Below are 21,100 nucleotides of genomic sequence, written 5' to 3' on the forward strand. Positions count from 1 at the left end.
TCCTCCTACGTTATGCTACCATCATCCGATGTCCAGACCCCCCCCTAATTTGAAATGACGTAATTTATGAATAGCCCCTAGCGAGTGGTTCGAAAAATAGAATCTTGAGCGAGGGTTTCAAAGGTTAAACAAAATTTGCCCCCGAGTGACCACGAATTTTTTCGCCACACCAACCCGAAGCAAATATTAAATGTAAAAAATCAAACAAAATCAAATCCAAATTAATAATGTTATTAAATATTTATCATCCAAAATCATCATTTAAAAGTCAATTCTACTAGCAAACATAAGAAAACAACTCAAAATTTGCATTTGATTACTTTGCCTCACAATGTGAATAAAATGCAAAATTGCTATCAGTTTTTGAAGTGCAAAGTAAGCCTTTCCGAGCTGGTGTGGTGAAAAATTATATTTCATGAGTAACTATTGCAGTAACCGATATCCTCCTGATCAATAAGTACATATATCCTCCTGACTCCCTGAGTCATTATCGCAGTTTTTAATTTGGAACCTTCTGTTATTGCTGTAAAGTTCAAAATTCTATTTGATTTTGTACCTTTAAAAGGACATTGGGACTCAGAACGATATAATTGAGTTTATTTGCAGCACCAAGTGTCGTCAATGCAAATGAAGGTGCACTATGCCAGTTTGGACAACAAGTGCAAAGTTGCTTCACTACAGAACTAAATGAGGTAAGTACGAAGCTAAAGGGACCCACTGATTAACAGTTCGCCGGACGGTATCGGCTTGTCAGTTGTTCGGAACTGTAAAAATTTTGTTCTAACTGACAGGCCGATACCGTCCGGCGGACTGTTAATCAGTGGGCCCCTTAAGTTATAGCACAGAATAAATAATAGTACTAGGTACAGAAGACTCACTCTCTAACAAAACGCGTCTGTTACGATCAGCACAGATATGGCCGCTAGGTGGCGACAGCGCCACGCCCGGCTTATGGCTAGCCCATAGACTAGGAATCCTCTAGACCGAGTTTAGAGCAATTATTTCATGCAACTGATGATGCCAAAAATGCGGGGGTGCGCGGGACGAGGTGAGCGAAGTCCCGTGCCGTGATTGGTCCGTTCAAACGACGAACGAGTTCACGGACGTCACACAAAGACACTTTCGACTCGAACATGGAGTAAAATTACCGTATGCGTGGCAGAGGGGGTAGCGCGACTATGCTGAGTCTGGAGGATGTTTTGTCTGTGGGCTAGCCACCACAATTGGTGTGGAACGCATGTACTTGTAGCTACTCGTACCTGTAGCAAAGCGACGAAATCGCGGAAATAGCAAGGTTATATCATATTGCGCGTGGAATCTACTGTCGTCTTTTAACGATAGTCGTATTTTTATCGTTTTGCTGAACATGGTTACGGGCTACGATAAGAATACCACGTCGATATCGTATAAAGTTATCCACTATCATTCGTAAGTGACCACGATTGTCTATGCGTAGAGTTTATGAAAAATCCATTTAATGCCTGGCTTTATTAAAATGTCGGACGTGTGTCGGACGATGTTTGAAAACGAATAGTTAGTTTTATTACTACACTTCCAAATTAAAAAATGTTTAAATGAGTGACAGCTTTATACAAATTGACTTACATTATAACATGCACGGATAATCGTGTTTTCTCAACTGACAATTCACTTGACATTGACAAGCATCGCGTACGCGCATGATTCAGTGAATTTAGTGAAAATACAAACCAAGTCGAAGAAAAATACTGATTTGCTGTGTAAACTAAAGGAAATGCCACCCAAAATGTAAGTTTCTCTAATTTATTTATAGAAAAAGTTATAGTTCGTTTGATCATTAATAGCAGGAGATCTAAGGTCCACCACCTTGCATTTTGGAGACAAAGCAAACCGCTTGGAACAGGTGTTCCTGGGGGTGATCTGAGCTGATTAAGCCCGGTTGCCGAGAAGTTCCCCCCAGCAGGTGGGCAGGGGAGGGGGGGTAAAAGTGCCTCCGGCGCGCCTCACTCTAAGCTTTATATCTGCATACATCTCGCAACTATATCAAGTTTGGAGTCTTTTTCGTGTAATTCGAGGATGAAGAATTCAGTTCTGTAACTAAATTCTCACTCACCCATACAAAAAAATCAAGAAATTCAAAATTAAAAAAAAAACATTTAATTTTTTTTTTCGTAAATCCTCTAAAAAAATTAAACTATGAGGATTTACTCTAGAAAAAAAATACCTGTGAATAGCCCAGTTATCCTACTATACAGAATAGTAAACTTGTCAAACAATTTTTTTCATAACTCTGTTAAAAAAAATGTTTTGTGTCGCGCGGCGTACCTGCATTGTAAGAGCGGTATGCAACGTTTAGGATTTTTAAGTATGTTTAGATGATTTTTGATAAGTTGTTATTCTTCTGGTTGTAAATTACATTAATAAATTACTTCTGGAAGTGATATATATACAAATATATATTAAATATATAAATAAAGATGTTGGTAAAACTTTCGCCAACAGAGTTAAGTATTATAAATGTGATAAAATTAACATTATTATTTGCATGTCTTTTCCATATCTCGGGACCATGGGGTCCCGGACCTTTGGGAGGCGTACGTGGGGACGAAGCCAACAGCGCAGAGGCCCTTTAAGGCACGTTAATCTAAAAGCAAGGGATACATGTGGTGGATACTATCCCCGAACGCACAATGTGATACATCCGGAGATGGTCCCCGCCAGGTGCAAAGACTATTACAGTGCAGCACTTTTGTGCTGCGATGGGAACTAAGGTCATGGGCTATAGATTTGAAAGTTGGATGGACTGGATAATGGGCTATGGGAGAGACTAGCGGACACCTGCCGTGACAATCAGTCTCAAAATTGTAAATGACAGGTGGTGACTCGCCAACTCATTGAGTGGGCCCCGCAATGGCCGCACGCACAGTGCGACAACAGGGCAACACTTTGGAGTGGCTGTGAGGTTGTCGAGAGGTGAGTCTGCGGTAGCCAGATCCCGGTAATCCGTTCAGCAGGCCGCCGGCGTTATGACATTTTACACTTCCAACCTGGAGCATAGGTCCCGCTCTTGCGACTCCATTCTGGTCGGCCAATCAAGGCAAGCACAGAGGCGAGGGCCAGATGACAGGGCCCTCTGGAATAGGGGTCCGCGGTGTCGTCACTCACCGTCAGCTCGCCACAAGCTGCCCCCGCGGGACATTATTATTATTATTGTGGTGTTGTGGGCCTTTGAGTGTCGCATTGACCAGCATTGATCTATTGTGACGGCCCTTTAAGTTCATTACTAATGCCCGTTGCATCCAGAAAGTTCCAGATTCTTTGGGCCGTAATGTTTTGTACCTCATAGGGTTGCACTACGTGTCGCCCTAGGTAGGTACTTCTTTTTGACATTAGTAGTCCACAAGAACAGAGAATGTGCATTGCAGTCTCCTCTGACTCCTGACAGAACCTGCATGTCGCATCTTGTTTCTTGCCAATTTGAAACATATATGTTTGTTCAACTTGCAGTGTCCAGTCAGTATTCTGGTCACCGCGCAGGTTTTGTGCCTTTTGAGTCTTAAAAGCTCCTTAGCAGTTTTGCTGTTGAACCCTTTGATCAGAGCTTTCGAGTGTTCTTGTCCTTTAACGAACTTCCACCAATCGATTGCTCTCGTTTTTTCTAAGTTGCTGAGCAGAGAATATGCATCTCGTTTTGTGCTTCCACAGAAGGGTTCTGAGCCGACCAGGGGTGTGTCTGCGCCCTTTCTAGCAAGTTCGTCCGCTTCTTCGTTTCCGTTAATGTCGGAGTGCCCTGGTACCCATCTAAGTGTAACTTTGTTGGAGTAAACCAGTGCATTTAGGTTTGTTTTACAGTTCTGGACTAGTTTTGAGTTTGACTCAAGGGATTCTAGTGCCAGCGGAACAGCCTGGCTGTCTGAGTTGATGTAGATAAGCGATGGTGTCTTAGGTTTCTATCCAGGTTGATCGCCGCACATTTGTTGACGGCGAAGACTTCTGCCTGGAAGATTGAGGCCAATGTGCCCATGCTGACGCTAGCTCTGAGCTTAGATCTCTCACCATAGATCCCACATCCTACATCATTGCCTTTCTTGGAAGCATCTGTATACCAGGTGTGGCTTCCCTCTTCGACGTACATTTGGTTGTTGATCCATTTGTCTCTAGGAGGTATTTCTACTGTGTACAGTTTGGTGAGATGACATTCGGTGTGAGCGTCATCAGTGGGCATGCTAAGGGCTCTATTCGCAAAAACCCAGGCCTTTAGATTGGTTAATGCCTGAGAGCGCCATTTTGGCCTGTTTAGCGTGCATATTCTGTAGACGCACTGCTTGGCCTCCTTTTGCACCTGCAAGTGGAGTGGTATGATGTCCAGCAGTGCATCCAGGGCCGCTCCCGGTGTCGAGGAATAGGCGCCTGTTACTGTTAAACAAGCCGTGCGTTGCAGTCTGTTTAGAGTGTCTATTGCTGTCTTTTGGCTGGTTTTGTTACACCAGACTGCGGAGGCTTAGGTGACAATTGGCCTCACTACCGCTGTGTATAACCACATAGCAATTTGGATCTTAAACCCCATCTTGCTCCTGCCATTCGACAGCATGACCACATGGCCATTTTCACTTTTTGTATAATGTTTCTCAGGTGAGGGTTCCAAGTTAACTTTTGGTCAAAGGTGACCCCTAGATACTTGACCTCTGCCGAGAACGGTATTATTTGTCCATTAAGTCTTGGTTTTGTGAGTTTATCGAGCTTCCGTTTCCTTGTGAATGGTTAAATGGCTATTACAGTCTTGCTCGGATTAATGGAGAAGTCATTTTCTCTACACCATTTGAATATTGTGTTTAGAGCTCCTTGCATTAGGTTGGATATTGTGTTGAGGCAAGGGCCTTTGACGATGACTACAAGGTCGTCGGCATATCCTTGTGTATCAAAGTCTTGGCCTGACATGATTGCAAGAAGTTGGTCCACTGCTAGGGTCCATAATAGTGGGGATAAAACGTCTCCTTGTAGGCACCCTTTAGTGGTATAAAATTCATGCTCTATATATAGTATTGATGGTCAGAGTGGCTACTCTGTTTGAGAGCATGCTATGTACCCATCTGGTGGTTTCGTCTACTCCCTTTGATTTCATACCATTGAGTATGGTCTCTGTGGGCGTATTGTCGAAAGCACCTTCAACATCAAGGAACGCACATAGAGCGGTTTGCTTTTCCTCTAGGGTTTTCTGCACCTTGTCAACCTGGTTGAAAATTATTTCGGCGACACGGCGGTTTTTGGCGCACGGCGCGATTTGGTCTATGTTTGGGGACAGATTATAGCCCCTCAGCAACAGCCACCATGCCCTGCTGACTGGGGCTGGTCCAAACAACAAGGTTATTGGGATCCCATATGGACAAGCCTACCTGCGGCGGCTGCTGCTTGTTTAGAGCTTATTCGTTGCCGCTGCAAAACAAAATGCGCAGGGAGGTGCAACTGCGTTAAAAAAAACCTAAAATGCACAGTCCCATGGGCATGTAATGGTAATTACGAACAATATAATATCTTATTTTAACCCGCATTTTTTGTGAAACATCTCCTATGTTAATTTTATCACATTTATAATACTTAACTCTATTAGCGAAAGTTTTCCCAACATCTTTATTTATATATTTAATTTATATTTGTATATATATCACGTCCAGAAGTAATTTATTAATGTAATCTACCACCAGAAGAATAACAACATATCAGAAATCATCTAAACATACTTAAAAATCCTAAACGTTGCATACCACTCTTACAATGCAAGTACGCCGCGCGACAAAAAACATTTTTTTTAACAGAGTTATGAAAAAAAATGTTTGACAAGTTTACTATTCTGTATAGTAGGAGAACTGGGCTATTCACAGGTATTTTTTTTTCTAGAGCAAATCCTCATAGTATATATTTTGTAGAGGATTTTCGAAAAAAAAAATCTAAAGACTTTTTTTGAATTTTGATATTTTCGAATTTTTTGTATGGGTGAGTGAAAATTTAGTCACAGAAATGAATTCTTCATCCTCGAATTATACGAAAATGACACCAAACTTGATATAGTTGCGAGATGTATGCAGATATAAAGCTTAGAGTGAGGCGCGCCGGAGGCACTTTTACCCCCCCTCCCCTGCCCACCTACTGGGGGGAACCTCTTGGCAACCGGGCTTAATCAGCTCAGGTCACCCCCAGGAACACCTGTTCCAAGCGGTTTGCTTTGTCTCCAAAATGCAAGGTCCCCTTAGAAAACGGGACCTTAGATCTCCTGCTATAACTGGTTTTGTCATGAATATGTTTAATTTCAGTCGATGCTTCGGCGCACAAGAAAATGCTAGCCAAATATATAACTCAGCATCCCCTGTTCGCCTACACCTACAGGGAGATTCATGAGCCTCTCGGAACCCAGAGATACAAAATGCAATGCTGCACAGTGCACACAAGTTCTAAGATCTAGAAGAAAGGATTGAAGATGTAAGTACACCTTTCTTAAACTAAAATCATGAAAAGTTTCTGGTGCCTTTTAATATTATTGACACTTAATATCTATTTCTTCTCATTCTATCTATTATGTTCTACTAAGTGACAAAAGTTTGTTAAAAACCTGTTCTATCACTACTATAATTGCAGGAAGTTGATTTGGCAAAAATTATGTGTAAAAGTTACACTACAACACTACCTATGCATACATTTATTCACACTGCATAAAAAGTGCATACTTAAGGGTTCTAACAAATATTAAAATCTTTGAAACCCGTAGACCTCACTTTAAAAACTTATATATTTTTTTACTCTGTTTGTATATTCTAGAAGCTGGTTTTGTAGCAAGAATAAAAGTTTATTGAAAAAGAAAAAGACACACTTTATGCCATAAATCTAAGACATAAAGATAAAATATTATTAATAAGTATTTAGTTTTTATGCCCGTTCCGGATGTCCCGCTCACTTAAACTTTAAGTCCTTCCTCTTCATAACCGTTTTATGTATGATTGTTTTGCCGTTCAGGCAACCTATCTATGGAATGCACTCCCTCTACCTGTAAGACAAGCCCCAAGAAAATTTGTTTTTTGAGTAGTCATGCTCGGTAGTTATCTGCTAAATGTCTCATCTAGTGTCTATCATCCCATATACATATTAGTACATTTATTTTTATAACATATATGTATGTTTATGTTAGTATGTATATCTAAGATATACCTACTGCATTTGCTTTTTGATTGGTTTTTGCACCAACCTTTAGTGTTTATATGTGACGTCCCACGGGTAAAGGTACCTTATGGCGGTTGGCGCTTACGCTATTAACTATTAACGCCGCTCCAATATTATTGCGGCGCTATGCGACGTAAGCGCCAGCCGCCATAAGGTACCTTTTGCCGTGGAACGTCACATATTTGTTTCTATGGTTGACTAGTAGGTGATAGATAATGCCTTTTGGCATTAAGTTCGCCATTTTTACGTAATTCTATATTTTTGTGCAATAAAGTTTATAAATTAAATAAATAAAGTAGCCATACCCACAAGTAACTTACAAGTTCCCTGCAAGAGTTATTCAATACAAATAAATTGTATTAGTACCTATTCTACTAAGATTATAAAATAATATAATACCTACTCGTACAATATTCTTACTTATAACATGTAGGTAATATAGGAATACTAGGAACAGTTATGTTAGCACTAAAGCTGGCCATATACATTTGACAGCTAAGTTTGACCCACTTCCCGATTTCCGATTGAGCTGAAATTTTGCATACATAACAATATGTAAATCGGATGACAATTGCAATATTATGATGACATGGAGCTGATCTGATGATGGAGACATGAGGTGGCCATGGGAACACTGTGATAAAACAACGCAAACTAATTGTGCTTGGTGTTGTTAGAATGGACTCATGGAGTATTAGTTGCCTGTTGAAAGAAAAGTACAGTCAGCGATAAAAGCTTGTACCAAAAAATATATTTTTGCCAAAAACTTATTTATATTGTTAGGGCTTGGGAGTAGAAGCTGGTTTCTTTACTGCTGGCAGCTGGAATATTTTTTTTGTGTTTGGTAAAGTGGTTTATTGTACCTATACCTGACTATGGGAATGATTTTAGCAGCCTATGTATGTGTGTGGGTATGTTTGTGTCGTATATTACCCTAGCATAGAATATCTGAGATACATTTTGATAAATAAGGTGTTCGTTGGTTTGTTTTTATGACGCAAGTGGTACAGAACTACACTTGATACATAATACAACTTTAATAACGGATAAATAATTACTAGAACAAAATTCAATTTATTTTCAATCGATAATTTGGACAACTGTAACAAAAAAATCCCCCTGGCTTAAAAACGAGAGCTTTCTAAAAGTGACATTAATTTCACATAATTTGCCAATGAACCGCTGTAAGTACTAGCCTGCGCCTGACCTCATCTAATATAAATATTTGTTTCTGTTTCAGTCATAACATATTGGAGGCTTGAAAGTGCACATACCCATAGATTGGACGTTAAGCTCAACGAGACCATGCGATGCATCTCAGGCACTATCCGATCTACAACCGCCACTGGCTGCCGGCATTGAGTCACATTGCCCCTCCTCACATCCGACGACTCAAGGCGTTGAAGAGGGAGGCTGAGAATATAACGAATAACCCCACAATGCCTGTCCACGAGGAATTCTGCCGCCCGACTGCCCGCCGACCCTGTGCTACAGCTGGGAGCCTGAGCAGCTTTAATATTTCGGATAGGTGGATAGCGGAATGGTCAGCTTCGGCAGCTCGGAGTTGCTGTATATCTGACCCAACTAAAAAACCAAAAGGGTTTGACCTTCCTCGGAAAATCTGGTGCCGCCTGAGAACCGGACATGGCCGCTGCAATTCAGCCACACAAATGGAGATAGCCGGCTTTCCCACTTTGCGAATGCAGAATGCAGACCACTTAGCATATCTTCCAACGCTGCCCACTCCACTCCTCCTCCACTCCTGGGCCTGTTGAGGACCTGAAGACCGTGACACCTGACTTGGTTGCTTGGCTTGGCAACCTCAAGGCTACACTCTGAATGCCCTCATCAGTTTATGATATGAAATGAAATCACTTTATTGGAGCATTCCACGAGCTGTCCCGTACAAACGCATTTTATTTTGCTGTGTTGCGACTTTTTTTTTCGCCATTTAAAGCAAGCGATTAATTTTCCGTGCATGTTTGACCATTTGTCATAGAAAAGGAAACTCTTATACCTGCAAATCTCCAGAAAATCTGCATTTCTACGGGACAAACGGTAGACAATTGCATGGAATGCTCCATTGCCAAAACATGATAAGTTGATGGTAGAAAAAATATTAGGAATACAAACCATATACCTACATATAAATTCTATGTTAAGTATGTACTAAGTTATTCTAGGTTAAGAATAACTTATTGTCTACTCTATACATAGGTAATTACATTTAGCAAGACATGTTGGCCGTGGGTACCAAGCTCAGCATGTGCTAGACTGGCGTCCAGCGCTGGTTTTCAGTTTGGCCCCTTTTTGTTGGAGGTCTGAGAGGAATGTTGATCTTTTCTGCGCCGTTAAGCATTCTATTTATATTGGAAACGAAACTTATAGATGAGCAGTTATGAAATAGCAATAATACAATAATATGGATATCAAATAAAAGCTAGTGAGAAGACCATTCCAAAAATATATATATGTGTCATACCTATCCACAAATAAAACAACAAACAACCTTTTTAGCTCATTAGTATTATCATTAAGCGTTTTACAACGTAAGTTAGGCCGTCGAATCAGACAGAATGGTAAGGGCCCCCGCTCAGTGGCGAAACTGGGGGGGGGGGGGGGTTGGAGGGGGCACGTGCCCCGGGCGCCGTCCAAGGGGGGGCGCCAAAATGGGCTAAAGACTACCTCTCCGCCTTGCCAAAGGCAGCAGGGAAACTTTTGTCAGTCGTATTTACCACCACTGTGAAGTGTGAAATGCGGATGGTAATCTGGCCCACAGCGCAAAAGAGAAAGACGATCTTTTAGGAACTCTTTTTGCATCGAACTCGACCTTGAAAGACGACGGTAGCGCCCTACCGCCCACCATCCCGTAGTGTGAATACTCTATGCCAGAAACTTCTATCAAGCAGAGGGATATTCGGCGGGAGTTGCTATGCTTTCGTTTTATAAGGCGAGCGGGCCAAGTGCTTCAGAGTTGTGTCCAGTGTTAGCGCGTCTTACGTTAGGGGTCTCCTGTCGAAGTTACCATCTTATGGACTGTCCAATAGACTACCTATTATGCAAGTGGATCGCTAGCCCTTTGTCCGGCAGGCGCATATGGCTCCGTAGTTGACGGAACCTGCTTCAATAGCTGCTGCTGCATATCTGTGACATGTTGTCTATCGACGACATTCATCGATATGTGGACTACTGAGGCTTCCTATACACTATACAGGATGGCTAAAAAATAACTACATTCCCGTTGCCAGGGAGGTTTTGGGATTATACTGAGTAACTTTTGCTACGGGACCAACCTCGAAATCGCGAAAAAAATAGAGTACCCTCCCATAGAAATTGGACCAGCCAAAATGTATGAAACAGCCAAATTTTTTTTCGCGACTTAGGGGTTGGTCCCATTTCGTTTCGGAGAGGGGGGGGGGGGGAGGCGCAAATTTGGTGCCTGCCCCGGGCGCCATATGACGTTCCTGGTACAAAAGCTGTTCATACTTCATAGTAATCCAGCGATAAAGCTGATGGCATGATGGGCACTTTCACACCGGGTACGGCAGCCAATGCCAATGATTTGTTTGTACACCTACATTTAATGTGTAAATAAACTTTGTTTAATTTTTTGGCAATAGTTGTTTTATTTACCCATTTATAATATTCTCTCTAGCACAGAGCCGAAATTGTTAACTTATCTATAGAGTTTAGTAAACAAAAAAGACTTGACAACACCACAAGTGACGAGAATTGTTATTCTTGTATCTACCTAAATGGAATTTAACATAGTTTGTAATATTCAACATTAGTTATTGGCGTATTGAGTCTGACCGCAGTTATAGTCACTAAAGTAGACTTATTAGCATAATAGAGCATTTAGGAATATTCTTATTTGACCTTTTCACCGCCAGACTCACTAGACGCGTCTTTTCATACAAACGTAGTCCACATTTTTCTCTCTGGATAATAACATTAAATATTTTGATACAATTTGTTGTATATCATATCAACATCAACTACAGCCATGCCCCTACGTTTGTTCTTTTTTTTAAATTATTATAAGAGTTAGAAGCATTTAAAAATTTGTATGTAATCTGTCTTCCGCTCCTAATTTTTACAATAATCAAAAATTCGAACGTAGGGGCATAGCTATATGGTTAATATACATTAAATTATGTAAAAATATTTTCCATAATGTCAATATCCAGAGAGGAAAATGAGGACTACGTTTGTATGGAGAAGCGGAAGCGGCCATCTCCCTTTCCTCTTAAGTAAGAACGTGCCTAAAATGTTTTTATTACCTATGCTTTCATTGTACTATACTGCATATGAGTCGGATTTTACATTTAGAAGCTATAATATCACAAATTTTGTACGCATAAGGCTAAAATGAAAAATAAGAATAAGTGACACCTACATTGAAGCATGCGTTCTGTGTGAAGATTATCCGTCTTGAATGTTTACTAGTCTCTACTCTACTTGTATAGAAATATAGGTAAATTAGGTAGGTATTTGTGTGATAGTAAAACATAGTAATAGGCGAAATATGTATTTATTAAGCTTATTAAGAGCCGGTTTTGTGCATGCTTGCATGCTTAGGAAGTTTTTTAGGAGCGTCTTCTCTAATTTTTCCCTTGATCCACGAGAAGTTTTCTGGAAGAAAAAGAAGGAAATAAGTAAAAGTAGGTTCATGTGGCAGCGATGGAGTAAGTATTTTCACATGAGTGCAGTCTAGTGCACTCAAGATATATACTAAACAATCGCCAGGAATAATATCCATTAAACAAGGCAGCACATTAGAACTAGGTGCCTTAGTTAAACCTAATAAGTATTGCATTCCCAGATTATATATCCCAGAGATAACTACTTATCATACATAACTATCAAACAATGGGTAGGTACATATCTCAATGCATAATACAGCCGCACTCATACTTATTCAAAAAAGGAAAAGTTACTAAGACAGTCCTTGTGGAAAGTCACAGTTTTTTATGTCTAATACTTAATTCAGTGCTCAAAAGAACTTACCTTCTGTTTACAGCATCTACAAACTGCTCGAGGTTCAGGCTTACAGTAGTGTGGCCAATCCAGTCAGTAGTGCTCCAATGGACAAGTCATGATCTTGACTAGTCCCACGTTGGTAGTTAATTGCCATCAGCTAGCAGGTGTAACTGTTACACACCAGCAGCTGCTGCTGCTGCTGCTGGTGTAGGTGTGCTGCTGGTGTGGTGTATACTGTTAGAACCTAAAACAAATAAGTACCTAATTACAGTACCGGCCAATAATATATCACCTCCATGCTTTTACGGTATAACTTTTTTTTATATTTGTGAGTGACTTCCACAGCTTTAGGTAGTTTAGTAGTATTCCTTGTCCAGTGATGAGAAAAATTGGTCTATGTAATGATTTTTTCATAGAGGTTTTTTGTTTTAATGTATGGTCAACTTCATTATTTTTAAAGAGCTTTTTTAGTAATATGCTGAGTCTCTTATTGTAGTTCACAGTATTTCAGTGTTCATAATATCTTATACCTTTAAACGAGCAATTCTTGTATATTTATTTATTTATATGTATATATATTTCGGGGATATCGGAAACGGCTCCAACGATTTCGATGAAATTTGCTATATGGGGGTTTTCGGGGGCGAAAAATCAATCTAGCTAGGTCTCATCTCTGGAAAAACATGCATATTTATATAAAATGACTAGTAAAATATGAAATCTACAAACTAACCTACTACAAGTTCATACAAAAACACACAAAGGTGATATGTTATTGACCGGTACTGTAAATCTAATTTTGTCAAGTAGATTTTCCCCCTGGAGGTTAGGATATGAATGTTGAAGTAAATAGTAGCTTAAGTAACCTCTGTTAGTAGGTTAGTAGCATAAGTAAGAGATTGTACAACAGATATCTTAACATACTAACTTTTACATATAATAATGAGGCCGGTACCTAGTATTGAAGAGTTTAGTAGCATTGTCATTAAGACGTCTGTTTTACATAGAATCAATGATTTCAAATATAATAGGGTCTATGCATAGAATACATATTAACTTTATAAGAAACACTGCAATTTTATAGCTTTACCTTTGAGATGTTTTGGTAGGTAACCCATCACCGTTTTGAAGCTCGGCGTTAAATTCGGCACATAAGTAAATGCACTGCACACTCCTTACGCACTCTGTAAATATGCCGAAACTCTTCGTCCGTCATATCAAATGGGCTGCAAGTGTTTCTTAAAGCTGTTTACGATATTTTTCTTCAACAGCAGCCGCGAGTAGGAATAATAAAATTTGACTTCCCTGCGAAGAAAATATTGACAATATTATATACAGCGGAACATTGTAACTAATAACTCTCAATATAATCATAGAAAAACTGATATTTACCTGTAATTTATACCTTAAAATATGATTATTCACTACTTTTGCTTTCACGACAAGGCTTATCGTCATCTAAGAAGCAAAAGCATAAAAGCATCTGTCAAATTATCCACATCTTATCCAACGACCATGTTATGCAAATTGTCTTCTATCATCTACCGCTGTCAAATGTGGATAACTCCATATATCGTCTGCAACCATAGTATGGATGATAAAACCGACGATAACGGCCGTTTTATCCACACCTATTGCGTGATAACTACCTTGTCGTACAACCTTGCTAAGCCCGCTGGTTATAGCAAAGAATAATATAAGTAAAGAAAGAGTAACTCCATACAACAGTATTCTTGCCAAAACGGGAGTTATTTCGTAGTCGATATCTAACATTATAACACAATAATCTTAGAAAAAAACAACGGGTTGCACTCCGGGAGTGCCGGCAGAAGTGAAAACTCAATGACATTGTAACAGTTTTTCGATCAGGTCACGTGTCCGTCTTACGTCTTACGAATCTTACGGTCACGTGACCTGTTGCGAGTTTTACATTTTTTCCCCATCACAAAAAGTGCACAGCGCCGCTAAAGAAGTTTTCACTTCAACAAACCGACTTCTAAAAATATAAAATGCCACCATTTCACGATTTAACGTTTGACGATTTGCCTAGCGACGTTCAGTACGGTTACCATCAGTTTGTCACTGACATAAACGCCGTCGAGAACGTAATTTACTTTCTATACATCTCGCTCGCACTCGCATATTAGTGCAAACGGGATGTATAGAAAGTAAATTACGTTCTCGACGGCGTTTATGTCAGTGACAAACTGATGGTGACCGTACAGGTATATCGAATAAGTAGGGCATTCAAAGCTTGTTTTAGGGACCATCCAGTATCTGTATATTTTGTATGTAGATTTTTTACCCCATGCTTAAATATATTTTATGTTTTTAGATTTTATTATATCGAAATATGAACGAAACGGAAAGGGAAAAAAAGGTAACAGATTGAAAATAAAAACCTTGGAACACTTGATGTAGTGCATATAGCTGGTCAAGCAAATCTTGTCAGTAAAAAAAGGCGCGAAATTCAATTTTTCTATGGGACGATATCCCTTCGCGCCTACATTTTTCAAATTTGCCGCCTTTTTCTACTGACAAGATGAATCAACTTTTACGGATACGGTCTCTTGGGTCACTCTAAAATACTAGTTATTTCGTATTTAAATGAACCAAACTTGATTTTTTTGGTAGTTATAAGGCCTTTCCATAATGGGACATCTAGCGGCTTAGCACGGTCGCGTTTTTATCCCTTGTCACCATGCCTGTCACGTTCTAACAAGTATGTAAGTGCGAAAGGGACGCGCATAGTGATAGTCGATAAAAATGGAACCGTGCTGAGCCCGCTACTGAGCACGTTTGTAGAACATGACATGGTACAGCAGTTCTTCTAAGAAACTATGCTACTATTGTCTCCTGGCTGATGGGACAGAATAACAACAAGAAATAGTTGATCCACCCAATTGTTTTCCATCGTATTTTCTCGGAAACGTTCGTATTTGTCATGCTGCTTCAGTCAACCTCAGTACTTTTTGTACCGAGACTTGAGTCATAATAAATAACCCTATGCGCGTCTTCCATCAGCTTTCTATTTAGGTAACATATGGGGCATTACCTATGAAAAGGGACCTTAATTGTCGATGGCGCTTACGCCGCACAGCGTCGCGCGGCATTGTATTTATATCGGAGCATCGTTAATAGTTAATATTGGCACAGAATAAATGCCGTACAGAAAGGAAACTTCCTACAAAACCGAAGTTTGACAGCGGTTCAGGGTCGAATCATGCTATCCCTAAGGATCATTCTCAGTAGATCCATTGACCAGATCCATCATGTATCTACTGAGATATTTTTTTCTCGTAGTAGTTTTTCGCGTAGGTAGGTCCTACCTAAGCTTTTTTCCCCAAAGTTTAATGTTTTCACGAATATCACACTAAATCAATAGGTAGGTTAGGTTCGTTAGGTAGCTTCAGATGCCCGAAGGGCAAACCGCCCAGAAATAGGAGCCCCGCGAAGCGGGGCTCCGTCTAGTTAAGTTGAGAACTCAACATTTTGAGAATTTTCTGGTTAACGGATTTAGCGAGAAAAGTACTATTCAGTAGATCCACATTGTTCAAAATTGGATCAATTGAGAAAAAAATATCTCAGTAGATACATGATGGATCTGGTCAATGGATCTACTTAGAATGATCCTTTCTAATATATGGCACTATCCCTTTCGGCTATTTAGGGTTGTCAAAATTCAAGTGATTATCTTATCTGTGGTCGTGCACGCAAAAGGAAATCAAGTGGTGTCAAACCTAATAATTGCTCGGAGCAATGCTGAGCCGAGCGGAGCCGAGTTTGTCCGAAGTCAGGAGTTTCGCACCCCTGATATTGGCGTAAGCGCCATCGGCAATAAGGTACCTTTTCGTAGAAAACGTCACATATAGGTTTCTATTAATTCTCGCTTACAATTTTGCCGTTGCCCCCTTACTATTATTTATTTATTATTTCCCGGTTATTTCAAGGAAATCGACAAGCTAAAGCAAAGATGGGATTTTATAAATACTGACTGCATCTCCAAAGCACAAGATGGAAATACTGAATATTATGATTGTAAGGCGCTATGTTTGTATAGGGCCATGGAAGTTGTAAGTATTGACACAGAATAAATAATAGTACTAGGTACAGAAGACTCACTCTCTAACAAAACGTGTCTGTTACGATCAGGACAGGTATGGCCGCTAGGTGGCGACAGCGCCACGCGCGGCTTATGGCTAAACTACCAAAATTGGTGTGGAACGGATGTACTTTTAGCTACCTGTAGCAAAGCGACGAAATCGCGGAGTGAGCCACGCCTGGTATTGATTGTACTTTTTATCACACCCAGATGCAAGTGTATGGCCACTTCAATAAAGTGGGTGTGTGGGCATTTTATTCACATGTGAGGCAAAGTAATCAAATGCAAATTTAGAGTTGTTTTCTTATCTTTGCTGGTTGAATTGACTTTTAAATGATGATTTTGAATGATAAATATTTGATAACATTCATTTGGATTTGATTTGGTTTGTTTTTGTTTAAGATCTTACAGTTAATATTTTCTTCGCCTTGGTGTAGTGAATAATTTTGTGTTTAACTCGGGAGCAAATTTTGTTTAATACTCGTGCTTTGGAACCCTCACAACGCTCAAGATTCCATTTTTCGAACCACTCGCTACGCTCGTGGTTCAATTTTGGAATCTTTCGCTTGCTCGGGTATCAATATTAGCACGAGCGGTTAAAGAACATCTTTGCCCCCTTGTAAAACAAATAACAATTTTTTGCTAATCTAAATTGATCTTTATTACTGCGCAGGACAGTTGATCACAGGAAAATATGGTCTAAGATACGTTATATATGGTCGACCGTCACCAATACGTCTGACGGATGAAACTTATATATTATGAAAGAAAATATGTTCCTGAACATAAATCAATAGGGTTGCCTAAAAAAATATAGTCAAGGCTATTTTTAATTAATTTTTGGAAAAAAAACTTTAAATTTCATATAATTACAGTATAGCATTGACCTAGATATCCAGGGACTGGCCTTACGAACAATAATAATGAGGCATGACAGGGGCCAGTACAGCGGTGTGACACCGGTACAACGCGATTGGTTGATGAGTTCGCATCACGCGCGCGATTGGTTGATGAGTTCGCATCACGCGCGCGATTGGTTGATGATTTCGCATCACGCGCGCTGTTGGTCGCAACTAGTTGCGTTAGACTGCACGAGTGGCTGGAATTCGTGAGTCACACAAACTAGTACCATTTTTAGTGCCCGTAAGGCCATGCAATCCATATATATATACGTTAATGCAGTATAGTCATAAATTGGCATATTGCATCTATCTTCTTATAGCTTGTACAACTTGTACAGTCACCTGCAATAATATGTTACTCTTCGAAGGCCGCAAAAATATGTGACACGCTCTTATTGCTCTACAAATAAGACCCTGTCAGATATTTTTGCGGCCTTCGAAGAGTAACATATTAGTGCAGGTGACTGTACTTTACAGGTAGGTAACGACAGTTTGTACGTGGAGAGTAAAATGCTGGAATGGATGAAGATTTCCATATTTGATGGAATAATCACTCAAGCTCAAGCCGTCCAAATTGCTGCAGCATGCAACCGCGGTAAATATATTCCATAGATCGGACAAATTGGCGTCATTGTTCGCAATAATGTGGACATGACGCCAATTTGTCGGATCTCTGTATATTAAATAAATTATTCTATTTCTGTATTTATTATTGCACAAAAGAAAACTTAATGTACAAAAGGCGAACTTAATGCTATGAGGCATTGTTTACCAGACAACCTTATTCTTAAACATGTGTGAAAATATTTAAGGTAGCCTAAAAATAAGAGCGTGCGACCAGCAATCCTGAGGTCGCGGGTTCAAACCCCGGGTCGTACCAATGAGTTTTTCGGAATTTATGTACGATACGATATATCATTTGATATTTACCAGTCGATTTTCAGTGCAGGTAAACATCGTGAGGAATCCAGACAAATTTGACCGGGATTTTAGTTAGAATGCTTAGTTTGGACAAATGTGTAGTAATTTGTAAGTGTAGTCAAAAATGCGGCATTTATTGTGGCACTACATACAATACAATACTATACGATACGATACGATACGATACTATACGATACTATACGATACGATACGATACGATACGATACGATGCGATACGATACTATACGATACTATACGATACGATACGATACGATGCGATGCGATGCGATGCGATGCGATACGACACGATACGATAGGATACTACGATACGATACGATACAATACTCTTTTCACCACACCAGCTCGGAAAGGCTTACTTTGCACTTTAAAAACTGATAGCAAAGTTGCATTTTATTCACATGTGAGGCAAAGATATCAAATGCAAATTTTGAGTTGTTTTCTTATGTTTGCTGGTAGAATTGACTTTTAAATGACTTTTAAATGTGATGATTTTGGATGATAAATATTTAATAACATTTATTTGGATTTTATTTGGTTTGATTTTGTTTGATATTTTACATTAAATATTTGCTTCGGGTTGGTGGGGTGAAAAATTTTGTGTTTCACTCGGGGGCAAATTTTGTTTAACCCTCGTGCTTTGAAACCCTCGCAACGCTCAAGATTCCATTTTACGAACCACTCGCTACGCTCGTGGTTCAATTTTGAAATCTTTCGCTTGCTCGGGTATCAATATTAGCACGAGCGGTTAAACAATAACTTTGCCCCCTTGTAAAACAAATAACTATTATTGCACACCTCACATAACTTACTATGTCGCGTTAATGTCGTTGCAGCTTTAGTTTAAAGTGGTATCCAGACGGGACTGATCAAATCAGTCGATTTGATCAGAAATGAAATTGGCGTCAATCTCAAATTTTAGATTTATTAGATTAGATTTAGATGATATTAGAGCCATTTAGAGCCCTCTAAATTGAAAAAAAATGCCCCAGAACAAAAATACTGGCGTCACGAATTGGTGTTCTTGCGTCCGCACTTCATTTTATCGGTAATATCGGTCATTATCGGCGGTTGACTTCGGCGAGCCAAATTGGCGTTTGCATCCGCACGTCCTGATTCGATCGGGTAATTTAATCAGATTGGCGAAAAATGGACTAATCTTATACGCCTTAAGAAGGACTTCTATTTTATGTACAAAACGTATTCATTTACACATGCTTATTTACGTTTACAGTGAACAATATTATATATCCCGGTTGCAAAAGAGGTGAACAAGTGGAATTGTGCATAGTTACAGAAACAGCAAAGGTACGTAGCTAAGTTACAGAAAACCCGCTTATAGTGCGACATAAAATAGTAGAAATTAAATAAGATGTAACTAAAAAAATCCATACTAAATTGTTGCCATTTTACGTCAAAAATGTGCCAGTTACGTAGGAAGTGGCGCCCTCAAAAATTTGCTACAATTTCTTTTCCGACTATAACCCTCGGAACTGAAAAACGCGTCTTAAGTGGAAAGGTGTAAGTTAAATTTAGTTAAGTATTATAAAGTTCTAGGCATTAATGACGTGTTAATTACGTCAATATTAAACTTGGTCAGTTTATGCGGTTTCTACTGTTTTTTTAGGGTTCCGTACTTCAAAAGGAAAAAACGGAACCTTCCCAACTAACAAAATAGTCGTATAAGAATTGATTTACTCAGCCTGTAATCGTATAACAGCCGAGTTACGGTTGTTGAAGCACCAATATATCGTATAATAGCGGTTAACTCGACTATTTAGCAATTTTCGCTAATTAGTGCTATAATCATGTCGTATAAACGTTTATAGCACTATCTTTTAGCACTTTTATTCCACCTTTTAATAAATGCTGAGTTAGCGCTACTAAATCACTTTTATTCAGCATAATTGTTCTATTAAAATCATATAACAGCTATAGATTAGCTAATTGTCTGAATAAGGCGCTTTAATACAACTGTTACTTAACTCTCTTCTCTGTTGCTATAAAAGCCTATTAAAAGCAATCAAATAACCATTTGGCAACAATGCTGCTGTAACAGCGCGCTTATATCATAATTCGGGTAATGGGGTTCAAACCGCTGTTATAGGAGCTGAAGTGTATTTACAGGTTTTATTCAAAATGTTAGAGTACTTTTAAGGCTTAGAGTACTTTTAAAGAGTTTTGAACTACATTAACAGCACAAGTCAGCCATGTTGCGTTTCAATATAGTCCGGTGGCCAACTGCATGAAACCCTACCTGACAAAAAAATAGAATAATCCTACTCTGTAGGGGTAGCTGACTTTTAGTAGCATCAACTGTTCTTGGTCGGCCGCGGCTTAATTTGGAAAATTTTGCGCTAATGGCAAAATAGTGGCACAAAAATTCATAAAAAAAAAACCCCATCGTATAATAGAATGAAACTTGCATGGTAGGATAGCTGCCTTTGAGGACAGCAAAACAAAACTGGTCAGCTACATCCTGTGTTGGCAGGTTCTTGTGTCCGACCGAATTTGTGGTACCACGTGACAGCTACAATTTACCTCATCGAAAAATAGAATCAAAACAACTGATTGTAATACCTACATTAAATTTGTTGACATATGTCTTGGTCGGCCTCACCTTAGCCTGACAGCGTTTTCAGTCCGTCCGCATTAAAAAAAAAGTCAATGGCAGCTATCCTACCATACAAGTGACATTCTATTTTTCGATGAGGTAAATTGTAGCTCACTTGGTACCACAAATTCGGTCGGACACAGGAACCTGCCAACACAGGATGTAGCTGACCACTTTTGTTTTTTTGATGAATATTTGTACCACTTTTTTGCCATTTGCGCAAAATTTGCCAAGTTAAGCCACGGCCGACCAAGAGCAGTTGAAGCTGCTAAAAGTACCCCTACCTACCCCTACAGAGTAGGATTTTTCAATTTTTTTATCAGGTAGGGTTTCATGCAGTCGGCCATCGGACTATAAATCCATAAACATGGC

At 39.5% G+C, this 21,100-nt stretch overlaps 1 protein-coding gene across 1 annotated transcript in view; it reads left to right on the forward strand.

Moving 5' to 3' along the window:
- The window catches only part of LOC134803352 (uncharacterized), an 86,920-nt gene that overhangs the window by 23,825 nt on the left and 41,995 nt on the right, over window positions 1-21,100 (forward strand). Inside the window, exons 4-8 of the mRNA XM_063776152.1 lie at window positions 607-692; window positions 14,507-14,551; window positions 16,122-16,244; window positions 17,653-17,770; window positions 19,349-19,422. Of these exons, the coding sequence (XP_063632222.1) occupies window positions 607-692; window positions 14,507-14,551; window positions 16,122-16,244; window positions 17,653-17,770; window positions 19,349-19,422 (446 nt within the window). The remainder of the gene's footprint in view (window positions 1-606; window positions 693-14,506; window positions 14,552-16,121; window positions 16,245-17,652; window positions 17,771-19,348; window positions 19,423-21,100) is intronic.

This window comes from Cydia splendana, chromosome 26 (genome assembly GCF_910591565.1).
Source record: "Cydia splendana chromosome 26, ilCydSple1.2, whole genome shotgun sequence".
NCBI lineage: Eukaryota > Metazoa > Arthropoda > Insecta > Lepidoptera > Tortricidae > Cydia > Cydia splendana.